A 19,825-nucleotide genomic window follows, 5' to 3' on the forward strand; every position below is an offset into this window, starting at 1 on the left:
TTAGGTTATTCAGGATTAACAGGAACGAGAGCTACCGCACCTATTGTTAGGAGTTTAATTACTCCTTGCGGATTAATTAAACTAGGGAGGCTGTAGTAGTACGGTAGATCTAGGCCACGTAGCCTTTTCGATATATATTTATATAGGTCGCGCACTTATATTTTCATTAGCTAGACTTAGACCTATAGATATTAGGACCTATAGCCATTTACTCGTTTCTTACCATGCCTTTCTAGCCATCCATCCTCGTCTTTGCTTTTCCAGTCCCCCCTTTCCCAGCTACCGTTTTCAGCTAGCCGATCAACCGATTATAGCTATTTACAGCTATAATCTTAGTTAATCGGCACTAGGCCAGTTATTAGCAGTTAGGTAGCCCTTATTTCGTGCCTCCGTCAGCGTGCCCACGCTGCTCCTATTCAATACCTATAGATCGCTTTATATTCTTTAATAGCTTTCCTTCTTTTCTAGTTAGTTAATATATACCTTCTTACCCTTATTCCATTACTTTCTTTACGAATAACCTATTAACCTAAGCTTAGCTCTCGCCAGCTACGTAACATAGAAATAGTTAGGATTACCTAGAGACCCCTCTTATCGCCCTTACCGATATATAGTTAGTAGGAAGAGCCTAGAAAGCCCTTAGAACCACGTATAAGGGAGGGATCGAGGGTCAAGGGAAGCCCGGTAGATGCTACCGGACGAATAACGGTTATACGAGAATAGCTAGAAACGAGTCATAAAAACGGGCATTAAATAGGATATATTAGTTAATTTATAGGATTAGAAATTAATTAAAAAGGATTAGTAATAACCATAGAAGAAAAGGACAGAGATTACGTTACATCGTATAGGATTATTTCTTTCGTTTCTTACGGGAGCTACGCTTATTTTACCTACCCGTTATAGTTCCTATTTTCTAATTAATCCCTATTATTTCTTAATAGCCCTAATAGACCTAGCTCGCTCCTAATTAATTAAGGTTAATTAGGAATAAATTAATTAAGTTAGTTTATAGGTTATAGCTCCGCTAGCCTAGTTCTCATTATTAGATCTTTCCTATTTCCTATTAATCGTTAATTAAACTGGCTTAGCGCCTAGTTAGCAGCGATTAAATAGGTTCGGGATTGATTAGGAATTAGGTTTAGGATTAGGTACGGTTGCAGTTACCTACCCCACCACCCACTTATTGCTGTTGCAATCGTTCCTAGTTGGCCCTATTTCCTAACTTATCCTATTAGCCTTTGATTAAACTGGCTAGCTTTTAATTAATCAGGGTTAATCGGGATTAGGTTATTTAGGATCAATAGGAAACGAGAGCTACCGTACCTATTATTATTAGGAGTTTAATTACTCCTTACGGATTAATTAAACTAGGAAGGCTATAGTAGTACGGTAGATCTAGGCCACGTAGCCTTTTCGATGTATATTTATATGAGTCGCGTACTTATATTTTCATTAGTTAGACTTAGACTAATAGATATCACGACCTATAGCTATTTACTCCTTTTGCTATGCCTTTCTAGCTATCCTCGTTACCCTTGCCCTTTTCTAATCCCCTTTCTCAGCTACCGTTTTAGCTAGCCGATTAACCGATCACAGCTATTTATAGCTATAATCTTGGTTAATCGGTACTAGGCTAGTTATTAGCAGTTAGGCAGTCCTTGTTTCGTACCTCTATTATAGCGTACCCACGCTGCTCCTGTTCATTATTTAATTTATTATTTTAAAAAAACTACGTTTTTAAACAGGTTAAAACTTTCTAAAATTGTACCTATTTTCACAGTAAGAATTCCACCTTTCCGACTGTCCTATTTTTCCATACAAAGAAGTTCTAAAAAAGAACACTAAAAATTAACGTTTTTAAGATTTATTTAATTTAATAAAAATTAGAAAAATAAAAAGAAAGAAGTTTACGTAATCTTAACTATCATTCTATTTATAGTATAAAGGATTAGGTAATAGACCCACTCTATTACCGCGAAAAAATTAGGTTAAGAGGCCGATATAGAGCACAATTAACAGATTTACTAATAAATTATATGGCAAACTATTAGTGCAGTTTCAAAAAACCTAAAATCGTATATAACTTCTTATATTAGTAAGCAAAAAATTCGAAAAACTTACATGTTAACTTAATCAAGCCAATTGATTACGTAAGTAAATGTCAGATGTTTCCGATTTTTTCCCGGTTTTTTACGGGGATAAATCGTTTGTATATAAACCCATACAAAATACCCGGCTCGCGAAGGGGTGGCTCGTGAAGCGGTAACCTAACTTAGTGTGGTGAAACTAGGCTACGTAGCCTTTTAGATGAGTATTTGTATAGGTCTCGCACCCACATTTTCATAGATTAGACTTACTCGTGTAGCCATCACTTTAGGCATCACCATCTATAGTATTCACTCCTTTCTTAAACTGCCTTTTCTCGCTATCCCATCTTCGTTTTCTAGTCTTTCCCAGCTGCCGTTTTCAGCTAGCCGATCAACCGATTACAGCTGTTTACAGCTGTGATCTAGGTCTGATCGGCACTGGGCCAGTTGTTGGCAGTTGGGTAGTTGTTCCTGCCTCCATCACAGCGTGCCCACGCTGCTCCTGTTCAATAAGTAAAAATCGTTTATATAAATATATATATATAAGGGTAGCTCGCGAAGAGGTAGCTCGTAGAGCGGTACCCTAACTTATTGCTAACATAGAAAGCAGTCGATAATCGCAGAAGAGAATGCTGCGAGCGAAATTAAATTGCCGTGGAACAGCATGCCCAGCCAGGCCACAGACTCTTCACATGACACCTCACATTCCTACTCTGTACAACCAACGTCCTGCTAAGCCTGCTTCAATGAGGCACGGCGACAAAGGTCTGGCAGACACAGGGCGCCGGCAGCATCAGCTTCGGGTGATACAAACAGTCTACTACGAACCCCCCTTGCCTTATCGCCGCCTAGTATCCCTGCCCACATTGCAGGAGAAGGACTCACTACTGACCATTCGACCGTGGAGAAAACAAAGGCACCTTTGCCGGTTGGCCCGCCCTATGAGTCTCCTGAACCTGGCTGGGCTCGTCTGCCCGCGGAGCAAGACGCCGGATGGAGAGAGATGGGCAAACAAACGCCGTCGTACCTAGCTTTGAGATTTCAAGCATACGAGTTGCTTACTACTCGGTTCGCGGTAATAAGTAGGTTGCTGGTTGGCACTTCGTTCTTCCCCATCCAACAAGCCTTTTACCACAAACAAGTTCCTTGTGTAGCACGCTGCTTCAGCTACTCCTTCTCCGTCTTTGTCTGTGCAGGGTTCGTCTCCGACATCATGTCCTCTATCCTCATCACCGGTGCCAACCAGGGTAAGCGAAAGCCTTTCTGGCAAGATTGCTCGCATTTTCCCTACCGGCTACCAGGGTTCTGGTCTTCATGCTGATAGACGGGCCTCTGTCTGGCAGGTATCGGGCGCGCACTCGTTGAGGCCTACCTCTCGCGTCCAAACCACACCATCATCGGGGCCGTCCGCAACCCGGAAAGCACCACGCTCAAGAACGTTAAGCCGGCCGAAGGTAGTAAGCTGCTGCTGGTCAAGATCGAGGCCACGTCCGAGACGGACCCCGCTGCGGCAATTGAGCAGATCAGGGCCGCTGGTATCACTTCCCTCGATGTGGTTATAGCCGTAGCTGGCATCAACCCAGCCAGTGCCTTCGCCGACGTCAAAGACATGGACGTCAAGGCCTTGCGCGACGTCTTCGACGTTAACACATTCTCTTTCGTGAGCCTCTTTAAGGCCATACACCCGCTCCTCAAAGCATCGGCCAGCTCGCCCAAGTTGCTAGCTATCAGCTCCAACGCCAGCCAGATAGTCGAAATGGAGCCCACCATCCCCGTCAAGGTTGGTGTTTACGGTGCCAGCAAGGCTGCGCTCAACTACCTCGTCCGGCGTGCACATTTCGAGAACCCGTGGCTAACTGCCTGGGTAATGAACCCGGGTTTCGTGCAAACGGCCACCGGGAACGCCCACGCCCAGCTTTGGGGCATGGAGAAGGCACCTCATTCCATAGACGACATCATCCCAGGTCTGCTGGGAAAGATTGACGAGGCTACGCGCGCGGAGACGTCGGGCAATTTTTATAACTTCGATGGCACGCCGCTAACCTATTGAGATGAGACATGGAGAAACTCGATAATACTTAGCGATCATAAATGAGGATAGTCTGCCCAACTAATATTGTGAATTTTATTATCAATCCTTTCCCGCTGGACTTTATGTATTGTTAATATTAGGTCAACCACACCGATCGATCTACCCCGTCTTTCTTCATAATGATTCTTTACCTAGGTACCCATATAAACATTCCCGACTCTTCGTTCTAGTAGGTAACACGATGCAACCTAAGCCCCAGCTGGGCGAAGGAGCTTAATACACGCAGTAAGGGGGGTCTGAAGCCCAGACGTAAGGCAGCGGCACTAGAAGAGACCGAGTTATTACCCACACTACAAGGAGTCATCCAAGCCTTTACACAAGTCAACGTCCGCTACCTTGTCCTCGCCTTTCCATGCGCTCACTGACCCCAGTAGCTGGAGGCTAATAATAGTTTCCAGCGTACTACGCCGGCCGTTCCTAGCAACGTATCAAGACCTTACTGGCTGTGAAATGCTGGCCCTTCGCCGAGGACCCGACAGCCCGATTCAGCACTCCTCGCCGCGGCTCCATTATTGACATGTAATATGGCGCACGCTCAGCCTGTGCCAGCTGACAGGAGCTGTGCAGGTTGTCACATGTGCGGCAATGTCACACTGTGGGCCGGACTTAATAACAACCTTCCAGCAACTGGGATAAATATCTCGTCGCGCGGCTGCTCCGAGCTGCTATCATCACCGTCGCGCCTCTGAACACGGAGGCCATCCTTTCTCTCTCTTGCATTCGCACCCGTTCTGCAGCAGCCTTACCTGCCCCTAGTCCGCAACATGGGCGCTCGATCGCTCCGCTCGCTGGTACCCGCCGCGCTCGTGGCGAGCAGCTTCGCGTCCGTGCTGGCGGCGCCCGGCACGTCCGTCGAGCGGCCGCCGCCGCACCGAGACCATTGCCGCTGCTTCCCCGGCGACGCGTGCTGGCCGACGCCGGCGGAATGGGCGGCGTTCAACGCGACGGTGGGCGGCCGCCTCGTGGCCACGACACCCCTCGCGGCGCCCTGCCACCAGTCGAGCCTGGGCGACTACGATGCGGCGGCCTGCCGCGCCGTGCGCGACGCGTGGTGGCTCCCGCAGACGCACCTGGCCTCGTCCTCGTCGCCGATGGCGCCCTTCTTCGCCAACGCCAGCTGCGACCCGTTCACGGCGCCCGCGGCCCCGTGCCGCCTCGGCGCCTACGTTCGCTACGCGGTGAGGGCCGCCGGCGTCGCCGACTACCGCGCCACGCTCACCTTCGCCGCAGCTAGGAACATCCGCCTCGTCCTCCGCAACACCGGCCACGACTACTTCGGCAAGTCGACGGGGCCCGGCGCGCTCGCCCTCTGGACCCATTTCCTGAAGGACACCCAGCTCATAGACAGCTACGAGTCCCCCGCCTACACCGGCAAAGCTCTCAGGCTCGGCGCCGGCATCGGAGTCCTGGAAGCGTACCAGGTTGCCGACAGAGCTGGCGTGGCCATCGTCGGTGGCGCTTGTGCTACCGTAGGCGTGGTCGGCGGGTTCACCCAGGGCGGCGGCCACGGCCCCCTCAACTCCGTCTTCGGCCTCGGCGCCGATCAGGTCCTCGAGTGGGAGGTCGTCACGGCCGGGGGCCAGCACGTCGTGGCCAGCCCGGCGAAGAACAGCCGTCTATACTGGGCGCTATCGGGCGGCGGCGGAGGCACCTATGCTGCGGTTGTCTCCGTCGTGGTGAGGGCGCACCAGCTCACGAAGGTGTCTGCCGCGACCTTGCGTTTCTCCACAAGTGCGAACGTCTCTACGGACCTGTTCAACCGTGCTGTGAAGACTTTTCTCTTGACGCTGCCCAGGATGGGGGAGGCGGGGACTTGGAGTTCCTGGTTGATCTTCTCTGGTGCGTTTGTACTGGAACCTATTGTCGGTCCTAACCTTGATAAAGACCAGCTCCAGGCTCTCCTCGAGCCTACGTTGTCCTTTCTGGATAATAACGGCATCGCATACAGTAAGCAATCTGAGTGAACGGGTCGTGTCGTATTAGCACAAGACATTGTACTTATACTAACCTATTACCGCGTAGACTACCAGATCCAACAGTATAATACTTTCCTAGAAACCTACACAAGAATGTTTCCGGTTAATAACATTACCGAGTACAACATTGGTGGGCGGTTGGTTCCCAAGTCGCTGCTCCAGACCAATTCTTCGGCAGAGTCGCTTTTGGATGCGATCAACTTTATTACCTCCCGAGGCGGGGTGGTGTCTGGCAACTCCATGGACGTGTCGAGCTTTCCGAGCGGCGGTGTCCGTAATTCCGTCAACCCGGTTTGGCGGACTGCCGTCCTGGATCTGGTCATCGGCCTGTAGGTGCTCCCATGCGTGCCTAGATGGTCCCGGTGTCGTTTCCTGACAATCCTTCAAATCCATACTGACGCTCGTTGCTCTTCGCAGCGCCTACGACGCCTACGATTTCCAAGCCAACATCGCGCTGCAGGACGAGATCACCAATACCCTGTTACCACGACTCGAGGCGCTGACGCCCGGCGGCGGGGCGTACCTTAACGAAGGAGATTTCCGGCAGCCCGACTGGCAAGCCGACTTTTACGGTGCCAACTATGCCAAGTTGCTGTCGGTCAAGGACGAGTACGACCCCGACGGTTTATTCTACGGCTTGACGGCGGTCGGTAGCGAGAGGTGGGCTGTTCGGACGGACGGGCGGCTTTGCCGGACATCATGACCTTACTCCTTACAGACGGGATATATTTGGTGTTATTTCGTAGATCGGAAGAGCTACGTAGGAACCGAGGTTGCTCTGCTGGGAGCAACGAAATGTGGGAAGAAGAAGTTGAATTAACTGACTAGCTAAGAAGGAAGGAAATAAATAAAGGAGATACGAGCTACCTATATATAAACAATAGGGAGCTGCGAGCTATATTATATAAGCGAGTTAGGAGCTAGATTAAGTAAGCGAGTAAACGGAGAATGAATAGAGAGCCATGTATAGGTGGCTCTCTACGTGACATATATTATCAGTGTTATATATTGTAGTGGTGCGGTGGATCTAGGCCACGTAGCCTTTTGGATGTGTATTTATATGGGTCGCGCACTCATATTTTCATCAGTTAGACTTAGACCTGTAGCCATCACTAGTTATAGCTATTCACTCGTTTCTTGCTATGCCTTTTCTCGCCATCCTCGTTGCCCTTTTCTAGTCTCTTCCTTTCCTAGCTGCCGTTTTCAGCTGGCCGATTGACCGATTACAGCTGTTTACAGCTGTGATCTTGAGTTGATCGGCACTGGGCCAGTTGTTGGCAGTTGGGTAGCCGTTTCGTGCCTCCGTCAGCGTGCCCACGCTGCTCCTGTTCAGTATATGACCAAAACACGCGACGCCTGTTTCGCCTCTCATTGTGTAGGCGGGTTGTGACATCTATAGAAGAGTTGAGTTGATGTATTTTAGGGTCGACAAAGTCTAGGGATGCCTTGGCTCGAGGGCGACGCCCGGACCCTGTAAACCTGTTGATCTATACCTACATAATACAGCATCACCGATATGGTCATGTGCTGACGCGCCTTCGACGCGTTCTTTATTTCCTCACCTATCACACAAGCACTACGCCAAGGCTGCCAAGGGCGCCTAGGTGAGGGGTAAGGGGGCACCAGAGCCAACGCGCCTAAGATAGGTGCAGACAGAAATCTGTTGGTAATTTACAGTCACGGACGAAGGTCCGTCGCCGCGATGATAGGAAGATAAATAGGTAGCCCTAGAAGAAGACAGGATGACTCAGGAGGGCGAGAGCACAACAGCAGGCCTTACTAAATTCTCAATTGGATCAAACCGCAGTTCCAAGCTGCCCTCCTTGCGTGAACACCTTCTGACCTTTTGCTGCATCACGTCTTGGATCCGCGTTTTGAGTGTAATAAAAATGTTCAGGTCTGCCGGCATATCGGCGAGTAATTCCCAGCAGACGCAAATCGTCAAGCTTGAAGCTCTTGACGCGTCACAGTCGTATTTCTCTCAAGTTCCCAACTTCAACCCGAACGATGACGCTGGTTTCGAGGAAGAGTTCGGCCGTTTCGCGTCGTCACAGAATATAACCCCAGGTTCAAGTGCCTGGCGGCAGCATCGCACAAAGGCAATTCGCCGTGAGTCATTACTATGGTCTCATTGATACCTGCCAGCCATCGGTGTTGTCGTGATAGATGATATTGTCTTTTTTTTTTTACTTTCGTCAAAACAGGGCCTGCAAAGCTTTGTGGCAATTGAGTAAGCATTTAATTGGTTCATACAGATGAGATGATATTCCATTATTCGCAACAAGTCAAATCCGATGACGATGAAGTTAGTGACGACGACAAGGTGAAGAAGGAACATGGCGCTCCAGCCGGCTTCGGCAAAAAGAAGACGCCACAGCGGAAGCTCCAGGTATACCAGAACATGTGCCGCGAGGTTGGTCTTGAACCGCTCGATACGATCGATGGATGTGTGGCGAATCTCAAAAGCCAGCTGGTGAATATCGTCGACTATATCGACGCTAAGCGACACGGCAGCGCGGTCGTGGTGTGGGAGCCGGAGAGGTTCGAAGAGTTTAAGCGCTATACGCTCGCTCCCAGTAAGCGAATCGACCAAAAGGAAGCCAGAAGAGGGGATGGTTTCCTCGCAGCTCTGTTACAAAATCTCAGAAGCTCAGACGCTGCCAACACGTACAAAAGACGGCGAGACATTGCAGTGGTGGCCAGGGACCGACACACAAATCGCGTCTCAAGGGGCATCTCTGGCCCGCGGAATACAACACGACCGTTCGCCATCAAGCAAGAATTACACCTGGGTGCCACAAACAAAGGCGTGAAACAGGAATCCGAAGTGGATTACATTCATGGGTTGGAGTCGAATTTCACGTCACCCGAGCGGAACCTCGAAAACGATCCGGACACAGATGGGAAATATGAGGGCTTTTCTATTCACAACTCGGAATCTAGTCTCTCATTACCTCAATGGACCATCGGAGAGGGCACTACCGACACACGCGCAGGCAGCCCCACTAGCAGCATCGCATCTTTGGGGCCTGATGAGATCCCACCCTCCTCGCAGAAAAGGGCCAAGCGTAAGCTACATGCCTCGACACAAGTCGAGGATTCTTCTTCCCAAGACGCACTCGCCTCAAGACCTGGGTTTAAGCGTTCCCGGACACAAGGTCTCTAGAGCTAGATATCTGGATAAAATCTAGGTGTTGATTTGGCACATTATGTAGTTTTAGATGAGACAACTATTTCCTATTGTCGCGTAAAACGTAGACGCCTACATTTACGCTGTGCGGTATGGAGGCATATAAAGGCTGGTTCAATTGCTACGTGACACCTATATAAAGCCGTACCGTCAATGACCTGTATCCTAGCTACTATATACAACTGCAATCTCAAATCTGTTTGATAGTACTCGGCCAAGGGAAAACGACGTCAATTCTAGGACATCCATAAAAGAAGCATAAACCATGAATCCAGCGCCGAGTGCGTAAAAGTGGCAGCTGTCCTTTGCCGACGGTGTAGTCAACCTCTAGTGACACATGCCTATCGACGTCGTCCGGGAGGTGCCTGTCATGACCGGCCTCCTTCTCTCGTGAGGCTGTAAAAACGTAATCCGGTAAATTATCCGGTCCGGATTGATCGCATATAAAAATGCCACGATATGGACTATACTTATCGGACGGGCTCCACAGCGCCCCCAACCGTAGCAACCTACCTTCACTTACTGCTGTTGCCAACTCTTTAGCCATGTAGTATTGATATTCCTCCGCAAAGGAGTTTCTATACCGAAAAGTACCGCCACGCTTGAGATATATATAAATCTCCTCGTAGAGACAGCTGAACCCCTCCTCGCCTAACTTGTTCGCTAGAAGCATAAGATTGCGTCGTTCGTCACGGCTTAAGCTACCGTTGTCTTCGACATATGAAAGCGTCTTAGGAAGCTTAGAGGTGTCGATACAACAACGTAGCTTCCATAGATGCCCTCGAGTTCTTATTCCACGTCTTGTAAGCTTCACGTCGATGAACCTGCAGCTCTTATTATACGTAAGACCGTGCGCTAACTGGGGTGGTGAATACCGGTTGAAGGCTTGCGCGTTCAAGAAGTGGGTGACATTGTTATGCGCAACCGAAACGCGGATCTCGTTATCTGGTCTATTATAGAGTATCTCCCCATTCAAGAGAAATAACGCTAGGATGGCGAGGCTAACGCTGTGGCCCCTTTTCACGAGCTCTGTGCCGTCGAGGCGAACGCGATATTGACAGCAGTTTGCGATAATGGGTAGGCGATCCAACGGGAGCCTCAACTGTCGCTTCTCAATGTCTTCAATGATGAGGGGTGACATAGACCTCGTTGCAAGGTTGCGACCATAGAGGTCGGGCTTCTCTAAGAGGAGAGTGTATTTTCTCGCTCGCTCGAGCACAAGCTCTTTGGCTTCCGTCAGGCCAGCAGGGGGGTCGAACGCTCTTCGCCAACGCCCAACGCATAAGGTTGCAGTCTACGGCGGCGTATCGGGTATATGTAGGTACAATCCCACTCGGATCCTCGTGTGCACAACGAGCTTATCCTTATCGGCTGCCAACAGCTACCCCGCGCGGGGCGTAGGCTTCGGTTGATCCCGTAGCCCCACTTGCTCTCTTCACACCATGCACATCAGGTACCTACACGTAGGTATACTGCTCTACCTAGGTATAATAGGAGCCCGCTTCGGGAAAACAAAAATCCATCCAACGCCTTGGAGATGGTCCATGTCGTTCTTCTCCGGACCGAATGACCTGCTTTCGTCAGGTATACAAGCATAATAATCACTAAGCCTAGCAATCCCGATAATCATCCCAGTCGAAAGCGCAGACCCTTTCCAGGCTCGAGCCCAGCCCCTGGGTAAGAATACGTCACATAGGTCCATCGCTTCGGGCCGCCACTGTCTCTTGGCGGGGTCTCTAAGGACAGACGCAACCTTAGCTCGACAGCAGATGAATCGCGTAACCATTGCAGGAGAGTCAGCTAGTAGCTTGGCTTCGGAATCTCGATCCAACCTAGCACTACCATGGTATTCTTCGGAGTCGACCGCACGAGCGCGTAAATTTTAAAAGGTCCTGTAGACAGTACCAGGTAACTAATTCTAGTAATGGCAAAGCTGACACGGACGCCAAGACGGGTGCGCTGCCCAGCCTTTCTCCCCTGAATCGCAAGTAGGGGGACCAGTACTATTTCTATGTTACCTATCCGTTAACTTCTTAATCCACTCGCAATAAGTCACGGCGGTCGTCAACTCGGCGAAATAGGCACGATAGGTAAGAAGAGGTTGAGGAACGGAGCGGTAGATGGGAGAGTGGCTAGTCACGTTCTTCATTTTTCCCCTCATCAAACGTGGCGAAGTGGGGCGGGGCTGGATTAACCCTCGGGCTGCGTTGGGCCCTTGACCATACCTACGACTTCAAAACCAGCCCTCTCCACGCGCCCCCTGTGTCTGTCAACAATTTGGCTGTCGCCCTTACAAGTCCTCCACTCGGTATATGCTCTTTCAAGTCCGCTACTTGAGGGCATGTGGGACACCAGATTTCAGAAGAAAAAGGTGTACCTCGAATGGGAGAGGATATTCTCTACCTTTGAGAATTCACGCTTGCGGAAACAGAAAGCCATCCGGGCCGTCGTGCAACGATATGACCCGATAGTCCTCCTTTACAATCCAGATGTTGTGAAAACATTGCAAGCCCTATTGAAAGAGAACATATTCCAGAACAGTTGGGCAGCGCCCCGTGCCTTTCCCGAGCTTTTTCCATCCGAGGCCAAACCGGACACAGCACCTCCGCAACAGCCAGCTGGCTCTACCACTCAGGCCGTGTTCGGTATGGACGGACCATCTAAGGAGCTGTTAACTTCCTTCAAACAGTATCTTCCCCTTTCCTATCTGTATTTTTCCGTGATGCTGATGTAACCCTCGACAGGCTTTACGCCCGTGGAGAATACGCAGATCTCGTCATCACTTGTCATGGGAAGCAGCACCAGGTACATAAGGCCATTGTATGCCCACGGTCTGACTTTTTTGCCGCAGCCTGTCGCGGAGATATGAAGGTATGGGTCCCACTAACGTATGATAGTTTCTTTCAGCTAAACGTCTGAGTTAGGAGGCGCGCACCGGAATCATCGATCTTCCTGATGATGACCCCCAGGTCGTTGACATGATGGTTTATTACTTCTACCACCTTGACTACAGTACGCCTCCGCTACACATAATCAAAGGCAAGGAGGTTACCGACCAGATGGATACTCATGGTGACGGTGACGATGTCACGGCATCGCGTCCTTGCTATTCGGATCTCGTTGTACATGCGAAGATTTACGCCCTTGCAGGGAAGTATTTTATCGGTGGCCTTAAGGCCCTCGCACTACAAAAGTTTGAGGCGGCAACCCAGAAGCACTGGGCCCCAGGTGATTTCCTAGAAGCAGCGCAAGAGGTGTACACGTCTACTCTCGACTCCGACAGAGGACTAAGGGATGCTATAGTCAAGACTCTTTTTGAACATCGCGACTTGCTGGTTCAGGAAAACACTCGAGGCGTCCTCAAGCGATTAGATACCTTGACATATGATCTCCTCATGTATGTTAACCAGAAGGTTACACACTGGCGCTGAGATCCTAAAGAAATAGGTATGTCCTTTCTAATAGCCAGCCGTGCCCGCCGAGAATCGTCTCACCATCCCCCGTATTATATTCCTGGTCTAACGCTCTGGATTGCCTAGCGGTATTGGCCGGATCTCGGATATGCAGTCAAGCTCTTAGCAAATATGCATGAGGCTTAAGCGAGGCGACGTCCCATGACGTACATGTATCAGAAACTTCTGATAGAAGAAATATCGCCGTGACTAGAAATTGCCGCAAAGCGTAGGGGATGCCGAAGCCAAGTTGGAGAATGCCTAAGGAGTTGATTTTTACTGTATAGCGCAGGCCTTATGAGGAGATCAGCAGATACCTATTAATTGATATTAAGTAATTCAGGACACATTGAGGGAATAAAGATAACGTTCCTGCATTTGGGCGTCTTAGTTCTTGTTAGGCCCCACTCGGGCGCACGTTATCGCGCATGTACGAGCGAAAGACCCAGCCGAAGGTCTGGCTCGCCTCCAGACCGTAATGACAGCCTACGGTGACCATGCATTACTGTTAGCGTGGCTACTCCCGCCGAATTATGCCCCGGCGAAAGGGGGAACCAACCAGCTCGACCGCCACGTTAGGCGAATCGAGGATTTTCCCGCCTTTGCTGCTGACGGTCCAACAACCAAGACGAAGTGGCTTAGCGATGTAACAGAGCAACGCCCCCACCCCCTCCCACAGGTCGAATGCGTCGAAAGCACACAAGAGAAAAAGGCTCGCCCCTTCCCCACATGCGCGCGCCATCTATTCCTCTATATCGACTCTGCCAGCTAGCCTCCTGGGGTCCTGGAGCCTCGCGAGCTCGAGCAGGAGGCGGTAAGCGTATATGGCGAGGTCCTCTCGACGGAAAGCACGGGCGAACCAGTCGCGGCCCTGGTCAGCGACCTGGCGGGCGGCCTGGCGACCCGCCGGCGTCGACGCGAGATAGCGGACGAGCTCGGGCAGGTCGGTCAGCGATTGGCTGACGGGCACGTAGTGTACCCAGGCGGCGAGGCGCTCGTCGTGCCACTCGCGCAGCAGTGTCTGCTTGAGCAGCGCCGACCGCGACGCCAGCAGCTTGTAGTAGCGCCCGCTGATCCCGTTGCCGTCCAGGTCGAACGCAAGCCGCGACCCCAGCGCCTGGTCCGCCGCCGCCCACGGTCGTCGCCCGAAGTACGCCCGCTGCTCCCGGCACTGCCGCCGCCCGCACTGAAAGATCCGCGTGAACCCCACGTCGTACAGCCGCCCGTCCAGGAACGACGATCGTACCACGCCGTCGTCGGCCTGCTCGCTCAGATACTGGTGCTGCCGACCCTGCAGATTCTGCGCTAGTGCGACAAATCTCTGCCGGTGGTGATTCCGCCACTGGCCGTCCACGGCGAACCCGCCCGTCGTCGAGCCGGCCCAGTAGAGGTTGTTCCGCTTCTGGTCCCAGTCGACGTCGTTAGCTTCGACATATTGGAACTCGGACTCGATATAGGCCGGGCTGGGGTAAAGAATGTCGCCCATCGTCGACGGGGAGCCGGTTGATAGCACTGGCACCAAGCCTTCAATTAGCCGAAATGACGTAGAGCTTATGTGGAACCCGTGCATATCACTGTACTCGGGGTGCTGACATAGGTCTTTGGCCGAGGAAGCATTGGTGATGAATAAGTCGTCGGACGCTTCTATCGTGTGGCTAGTCGAAAGGTCCCTCCTATTATCCTGGGAAGGGCAAAATTTTGTGAGGATATCCCAAGCACGTTGTCTCGACAGATCAGTTATATTAAATACATTATCTGGGCCCGGTTGCTCCCTTGATCCCGGTGGAATCAAGACCCTCGGTTCGTCAAGGTGATTGACAAGAAACTTGACATCTGGCAAAACACCGCGCAGTTCGCCCAACAGCGTGTCAAATAAGAGCGGCACGTGTCTGTCAAAAGTGCGCCATTGGTGATTACAATCGGCCCTAGCCGCAAGACCAGAAAACGTACAGAGCCAGAGTTCGCTATTCGGGTCATTTCGCGCGACAGTCATGATCTCTAGAACCTGCTGGCCGCTCAGTTTCCAAAACGGCGAAATGCCACGATAAATCGTGTCGAACTCGTCGATAATTGGCGAATCGTGCGATCTTGCGAACTCGTACCAAGCTTTGAAGCCCGGCGGAGGCTCTACGCCATACCGGCGGCGGTACTCATCGTGAGCTGCCGAATAGGTTGTAGATTGCTTTTGGAGCAACGCCTCGAAATCGGCCCGAGCATCGTGAATTAAACCCTGGATAGGATGCTCCCGCAGATGGAGAAATGAAGACTGCGCGATTCTGATAGCGAGGATATTGGAAAGATACGGAAGGAGAGAGACGAAACAAAACGTCCAGAGAGCAGACTTGGTCCTTGCTTGCTTAGGAAGGACATAAATCAGCTGGCCGAGTGCAAGAACGGAAGCTACTACGTGCGACAAGGCCTGGGTGCCAGAAGATTGGATGAAGGGATCAAGAGTGGACATAGTCCCGAATGTTCCTATCACAGTAGCCGAGAGCCACGAATATTGCCGAGCCTGAAACGCCGATAAGCACTATGAAAGGAGACCAGGGACGGGGAAAGTATCAGTTAATACATACTGTCTGAATTGTAAAGTACCAAGTCAAAGCCTTAACCAAGCTCAATGGTAGCGTCACTAAAGTTATGCTAGGGAGACCGAACAAGCCAACCTCTCCGCCGACGGCAAGCCCCAAGATAGACACGACACGCCATGTCAACGAGCGAGCCGTGTCCTGGATGTCGAAGATCGGGAGGAACCGGGAGGCCTTCTCGCACTTGGGGATAAGAGCCAAGTAGACGACTAGCAGAGACACAACAGGAATCGCGGATAGGGCATATTGCCGACTTCCCCACCCGGATAAACTGTCCCAGCTTGCGAAAGAGACGACGGTGAATGCGGCGACTAGAGTTGTGCCCCACAGGCTAGCGGCCAGAAGAGACAAGACTGATGTATCAGACCTTGCTGAAGTGCGGTCCTCAGGCCCAAGATACTTCTGAGTTAGCAGAAGCAGCGGAGTCAATACTGGCTACCACGCGTCAGCTGAATGAAGAGGCGGAACGCGGACAGAAAAGTAGGCGTCTTACCAAAAAGTCGACCGTTCCATTCTCAATTTTAAAGATGCAGAATACAGCGACACCAAACGCAACCACCCATAACAAAAGGGGGGGTGCGGGCCGAGACACCAGACTATTATTAGTCTGAGGGTTGCCAAGAGGAAGCGGGGATGCCCTCGGAAACCTATTCGCAACGTCACGCGGAGCAGCTCCGAAGATGACGGGGAGCAGTAGAAAGCCCAGAATATCAGAGCACAGTTCAGGCTGCCAGGGGGTCAGGACTTGGGTCAAGACGCTGCCAAGTAGAGCCGCGCCGGCGGTTCTGGTGACCGGGTCGAAGTGGACAGCGAAGCGCGTCCATAAGGCGTCCATAGGTGCTTTGCCGTTTTCCGGGGCATGCTACCTAGGTAACGAGGTGAGCTAGGAAGTCTCGCGGAGGGGTGGGGGTCCGAGCGACGGCGACAGTGAAAATGGAGGCTTGCGAAATCATTGAGAGGCGATTCGCTTAAGTGAGGAAGAATCGAGGAAGGATGCTAGAAGTGAGAGATAATTAAAAGACACAACTTGCCCATCCGCGAATTAGGCGATCGGGATGGTATCTAAATACGGGTTAGTCAGCAGCTCCGCATTGCGGCGGTGTCCGGGGGTGTGCTTACGTAACACGCTAAGGAGACGCGACCAGATGATCTTGGTGGGCTGGAGACTGGAGCCAGGTACCTAAATATGCCTACCTCTAGGTACTTACATCTAAGCTACAGAGAAGCCATCACCGGTTTTTAAGGATTATCGATGTACATCGGCGTGAAGACAAGTAAAACTTCGGCATAATGCATCTCTCTTGATGACAACGAAGGCACCAAAGGTACCTACCTGTGGTAATATTCTTCAATATTCCTAGTTTTGGCCCTTGAACCTACAAACAGGCTTCCACCCATCCACCTCGTCTCCCTTCATACAAAACAACTACCTACGTCCTGGGCAAGTTAGGTAGGTATATCACATCTCAGACAACCTCAAATGTTGTGCGTACGGTATAGGCATAAGGCATACATACCCTTTACTAGTCAGGTCAGCTTAATCAACCCCCGACGAATCCTAATTATGGAGAGATAATCTGAGAGGCCCGGAAGACTCGCGATCCGCAACCAGTCACACCACGCTGTTAACAAATGGCAACATGCTACGGCAGATAAGCTGCAGACGGAGGGTGCATAGACGAGGGTTCCCCGGTTCCTGAGCCCTCTCAAACGTACATGCTCGTCACCGCTGACTCGACATTCCGCTCTCTTTGCTTTGCGATGTTCGGTCGATTCTGCCTTTTTGGGACGCTTATCAACCCGGTCCATCGCTGGACCAGACTCGGCCGGCTGGCGAGACGGAGATCGGCAACATCCTACTTCTCTCCGGGCCGTCATCTGCGCTACCCTACCCTATAATAATACACGAATAGAAAATAGAATGCACCCCTGGAAGCCTTCATGTAGAAGACACCCTTTTCTTCCTGTTATCAACCCACCCAAAGAAGAGTGAAATCCGTGATTGTAGCCCAAAACTAGAATCACTCGGACACCTATTATGGATTAGTTGCTAATAGATTCGGCACGGAAGTTCCAAAAAGTCAGGCGTGACCACCGCCTCGTCAGCCTACGGAGCCGTAGATCGCCATCTACGTCGGTGGTCGCGGATGAATCCTGGCACGGAGGACGCTAGGAAGGGGTGGCTAAGACAAAATCGGGACCAGATCATCGACGGATAGCCACACAGGAATGTAGGCTGCACTGGTTGACATCCGCGAAGGATTCCGGCTCTTCTTAATATGCAAGCGTCATTTAACCTCCCAGGCCTCAGTACTCTTTAACGCCGTAGGGGCCAGTCATGTGTCCGAAGGAAGGATTGTCGTCGTAGTCATATCATGAGGCATCACGGGCAATCTATGCCAGCGGCTAGGTTGTTATATCCACTCTCTGATCATAACCAGCATGAGTATTGGACCACAACAACGGGGTGCCAAAGTCCTCCTCGACCGCCTTCTAGCACCCGCCCACTTGCCGCTCAACATCTTCACTTACCAAGTAAATAAAGCTCGCCACAACTGCGACCGTACCGACAGTTCTCCAGGTCATGAACATGCGATATCCCAGAAGCGCGCAAACCGAATAGACAGAGAGATCTGGGGATTCAGGCGATAATCGATGTATGAGCAACAAGACTCCCTCAACATTCAACCTAGATCGCCACCACATACTTCTCCAAATTGCCTACGAAGATCGAATGGCGTAACTGCTTACGCGGGTATCATGTTTACTCCAAACACTGGTACCACGGGACACTGTACAACGTAGAACTTAGTTGGTCCGAAGAAGCGGTCGCGCTGATCAACGCGTAGGACTGTATCCTGTTCTAATTTTGCACACCGATTCCTCGACATCGAGACGCTGTCACTTCCTCTGCTGAGGGACGAGATTGGGCGTGCAAGGATCCCTAACCAAGAATGATCTGGGACACGGAGTTCTGATGGGTATAAAGACCCTGCCTCTCTGCCCTCTTCTTGGCCTCGATTCAGCACCAACAAGCGCAACTATCAGCATCAAGCATCTCCTCTCAACTTCGAAGAAAGCTTGCACACATCACTCTCATCCCAGAAAATCCGTTTTCCGTCACCCCGCGCCAAAGCTCGCCCAATATGATGTTCATCCGCCTCGCTGCCGTAGCTGTGGCTGCTTTTCTCACGGCTCCGGCCCTGGCTTGCAAGTGCTTCGTGGACGGCGGACAGGACGACGCCCGAACCCAGTCATGCTGCGGTGAACTCAACGGGATCACCGCGGGCGATGACTGCCGGGCCAATTCGATCTCGGAGCACCTCTCCGATTTCCGCTCCTGCTGCGGCGGCCAGTCCGACTGCGACTTCTAGAGTTCCTACAGGGAATTTCGAGGGCTTATCGAGGGCCTACTGAGGCTACACAGCTATGAACCCTGTTTCCCTTCTACCCGAAGCTTCATGGCATGACCACGGCCAAGCTCTCCGGCCTGCTTCTCTTTCATATAAGGGCCATTTTCTCGCCACTCTCGCTGTCGTCGGAAAGTTGAATTGGGGAGCGGGGCAATGTTGGAACTAGAGACTGGAGAGGTTAAACCTTGAGTGGTACACAGTGGAATGGGTGTGTAGCAGGTAGCAATTGTCCGTAGTGGTTGAACCCGAATACACTTACCTAACGGAATTATAACTTGGCGCTGAGAGTTGCTAGCCTGTTTGAGCCGAGGTGCTATTAAAGAAATGTTCACGTGGCCAATCCTATAATTCCCGGGATAAGTATGCGAATGAGTGAGTAAATCGGGCACTCCACGACTGGGTAAAATAGAGATACAGTATCAATAGTTACGAAGGCCCCTCTCGCCAAGGCCAGGAAATGAAATGCAGTATTTCCCAGGTAGGGACCAAATTCACGGGAAGAGCCGCAGTTGGAGCCGATATCTGGTACGAAAGTGCGAACTTATTTGGGAAACAGCTTAGTAATTAATTGCGGTCCTATAGGATGGGCAGCGAACGTACGATCAATCAGAACATATCACGGCCTTCTTTTACGGCTCGGCTAGGTACCTAGTCAACAAGTCGAGCTCAGTGCCGAAATCATTTACTGATTCTAGTTCGCACCCAGTCTCCAGCCTCGTAGATACGAATGATTTCGTTGTATAGTTCCCTCAGAAGCTGTTTAGCAGCTTAGCAGCGGGGCACTACGATGTTCTATCCGGGGTGCACAACAGACGGAGCAAACTGTCAGCTTTCGTTTATCACCTTCATTAAAATGGTGATGTTATATTAATGAAAGAAGTCGGTGGGACTTTTTATTACAACGTGATAAGAGCAGACTTGTCGCTGGCCAGACGTTTCGCTTGGATTGCTGACGGTTTCTTGGGTTGAGAGTCTCTCTCTCTCCTTGCTCGAGTAGGAAATCAGAAATGACAACATTGCTATT

The 19,825-nt window shown here is 51.1% G+C and overlaps 7 protein-coding genes across 7 annotated transcripts; 5 read left to right on the plus strand and 2 right to left on the minus strand.

Annotated features, from left to right (window-relative positions):
* The first annotated feature begins 2,651 nt into the window (after positions 1-2,651).
* GGS23DRAFT_570541 (putative aflatoxin biosynthesis ketoreductase nor-1) lies at positions 2,652-4,324 on the plus strand. Its single transcript, XM_051516521.1, has 2 exons — positions 2,652-3,172; positions 3,434-4,324. The coding sequence occupies exons 1-2, from the start codon at positions 3,094-3,096 to the stop codon at positions 4,138-4,140; spliced, it is 786 nt and encodes a 261-aa protein (XP_051371216.1). The 5' UTR covers positions 2,652-3,093; the 3' UTR covers positions 4,141-4,324.
* A 495-nt stretch (positions 4,325-4,819) lies between these two features.
* Positions 4,820-7,129, plus strand: GGS23DRAFT_610167 (uncharacterized protein). The gene is made up of 3 exons (XM_051520317.1): positions 4,820-6,129; positions 6,205-6,487; positions 6,576-7,129. Exons 1-3 carry the CDS (start codon positions 4,947-4,949, stop codon positions 6,859-6,861), a joined length of 1,752 nt encoding a protein of 583 aa, XP_051371217.1. The 5' UTR covers positions 4,820-4,946; the 3' UTR covers positions 6,862-7,129.
* A 577-nt stretch (positions 7,130-7,706) lies between these two features.
* Positions 7,707-9,510, plus strand: GGS23DRAFT_570547 (uncharacterized protein). The gene is made up of 2 exons (XM_051516522.1): positions 7,707-8,267; positions 8,414-9,510. The coding sequence occupies exons 1-2, from the start codon at positions 7,901-7,903 to the stop codon at positions 9,322-9,324; spliced, it is 1,278 nt and encodes a 425-aa protein (XP_051371218.1). The 5' UTR covers positions 7,707-7,900; the 3' UTR covers positions 9,325-9,510.
* Positions 9,370-10,615, minus strand: GGS23DRAFT_570549 (uncharacterized protein). The gene has a single exon (XM_051516523.1). It carries the CDS (start codon positions 10,487-10,489, stop codon positions 9,539-9,541), a length of 951 nt encoding a protein of 316 aa, XP_051371219.1. The 5' UTR covers positions 10,490-10,615; the 3' UTR covers positions 9,370-9,538.
* Positions 10,616-11,412: 797 nt separating this feature from the next.
* Positions 11,413-13,221, plus strand: GGS23DRAFT_79516 (uncharacterized protein). Its single transcript, XM_051521287.1, has 4 exons — positions 11,413-12,036; positions 12,093-12,219; positions 12,273-12,795; positions 12,916-13,221. The coding sequence occupies exons 1-3, from the start codon at positions 11,690-11,692 to the stop codon at positions 12,777-12,779; spliced, it is 981 nt and encodes a 326-aa protein (XP_051371220.1). The 5' UTR covers positions 11,413-11,689; the 3' UTR covers positions 12,780-12,795; positions 12,916-13,221.
* GGS23DRAFT_610171 (uncharacterized protein) lies at positions 12,905-16,223 on the minus strand (the record flags this gene model as incomplete). Its single annotated transcript, XM_051520318.1, has 3 exons — positions 12,905-15,312; positions 15,377-15,823; positions 15,882-16,223. 3 exons carry the CDS (start codon positions 16,221-16,223, stop codon positions 13,543-13,545), a joined length of 2,559 nt encoding a protein of 852 aa, XP_051371221.1. The 3' UTR covers positions 12,905-13,542.
* A 1,607-nt stretch (positions 16,224-17,830) lies between these two features.
* On the plus strand, positions 17,831-18,762 carry GGS23DRAFT_597317 (uncharacterized protein; the record flags this gene model as incomplete). The annotated part of the gene is made up of 3 exons (XM_051518603.1): positions 17,831-17,923; positions 18,082-18,233; positions 18,378-18,762. The coding sequence occupies 3 exons, from the start codon at positions 17,831-17,833 to the stop codon at positions 18,760-18,762; spliced, it is 630 nt and encodes a 209-aa protein (XP_051371222.1).
* Positions 18,763-19,825: the final 1,063 nt, after the last annotated feature.

Source organism: Durotheca rogersii (assembly GCF_024521655.1).
Source record: "Durotheca rogersii strain YMJ 92031201 chromosome Unknown GGS23scaffold_12, whole genome shotgun sequence".
Lineage (NCBI taxonomy): Eukaryota > Fungi > Ascomycota > Sordariomycetes > Xylariales > Xylariaceae > Durotheca > Durotheca rogersii.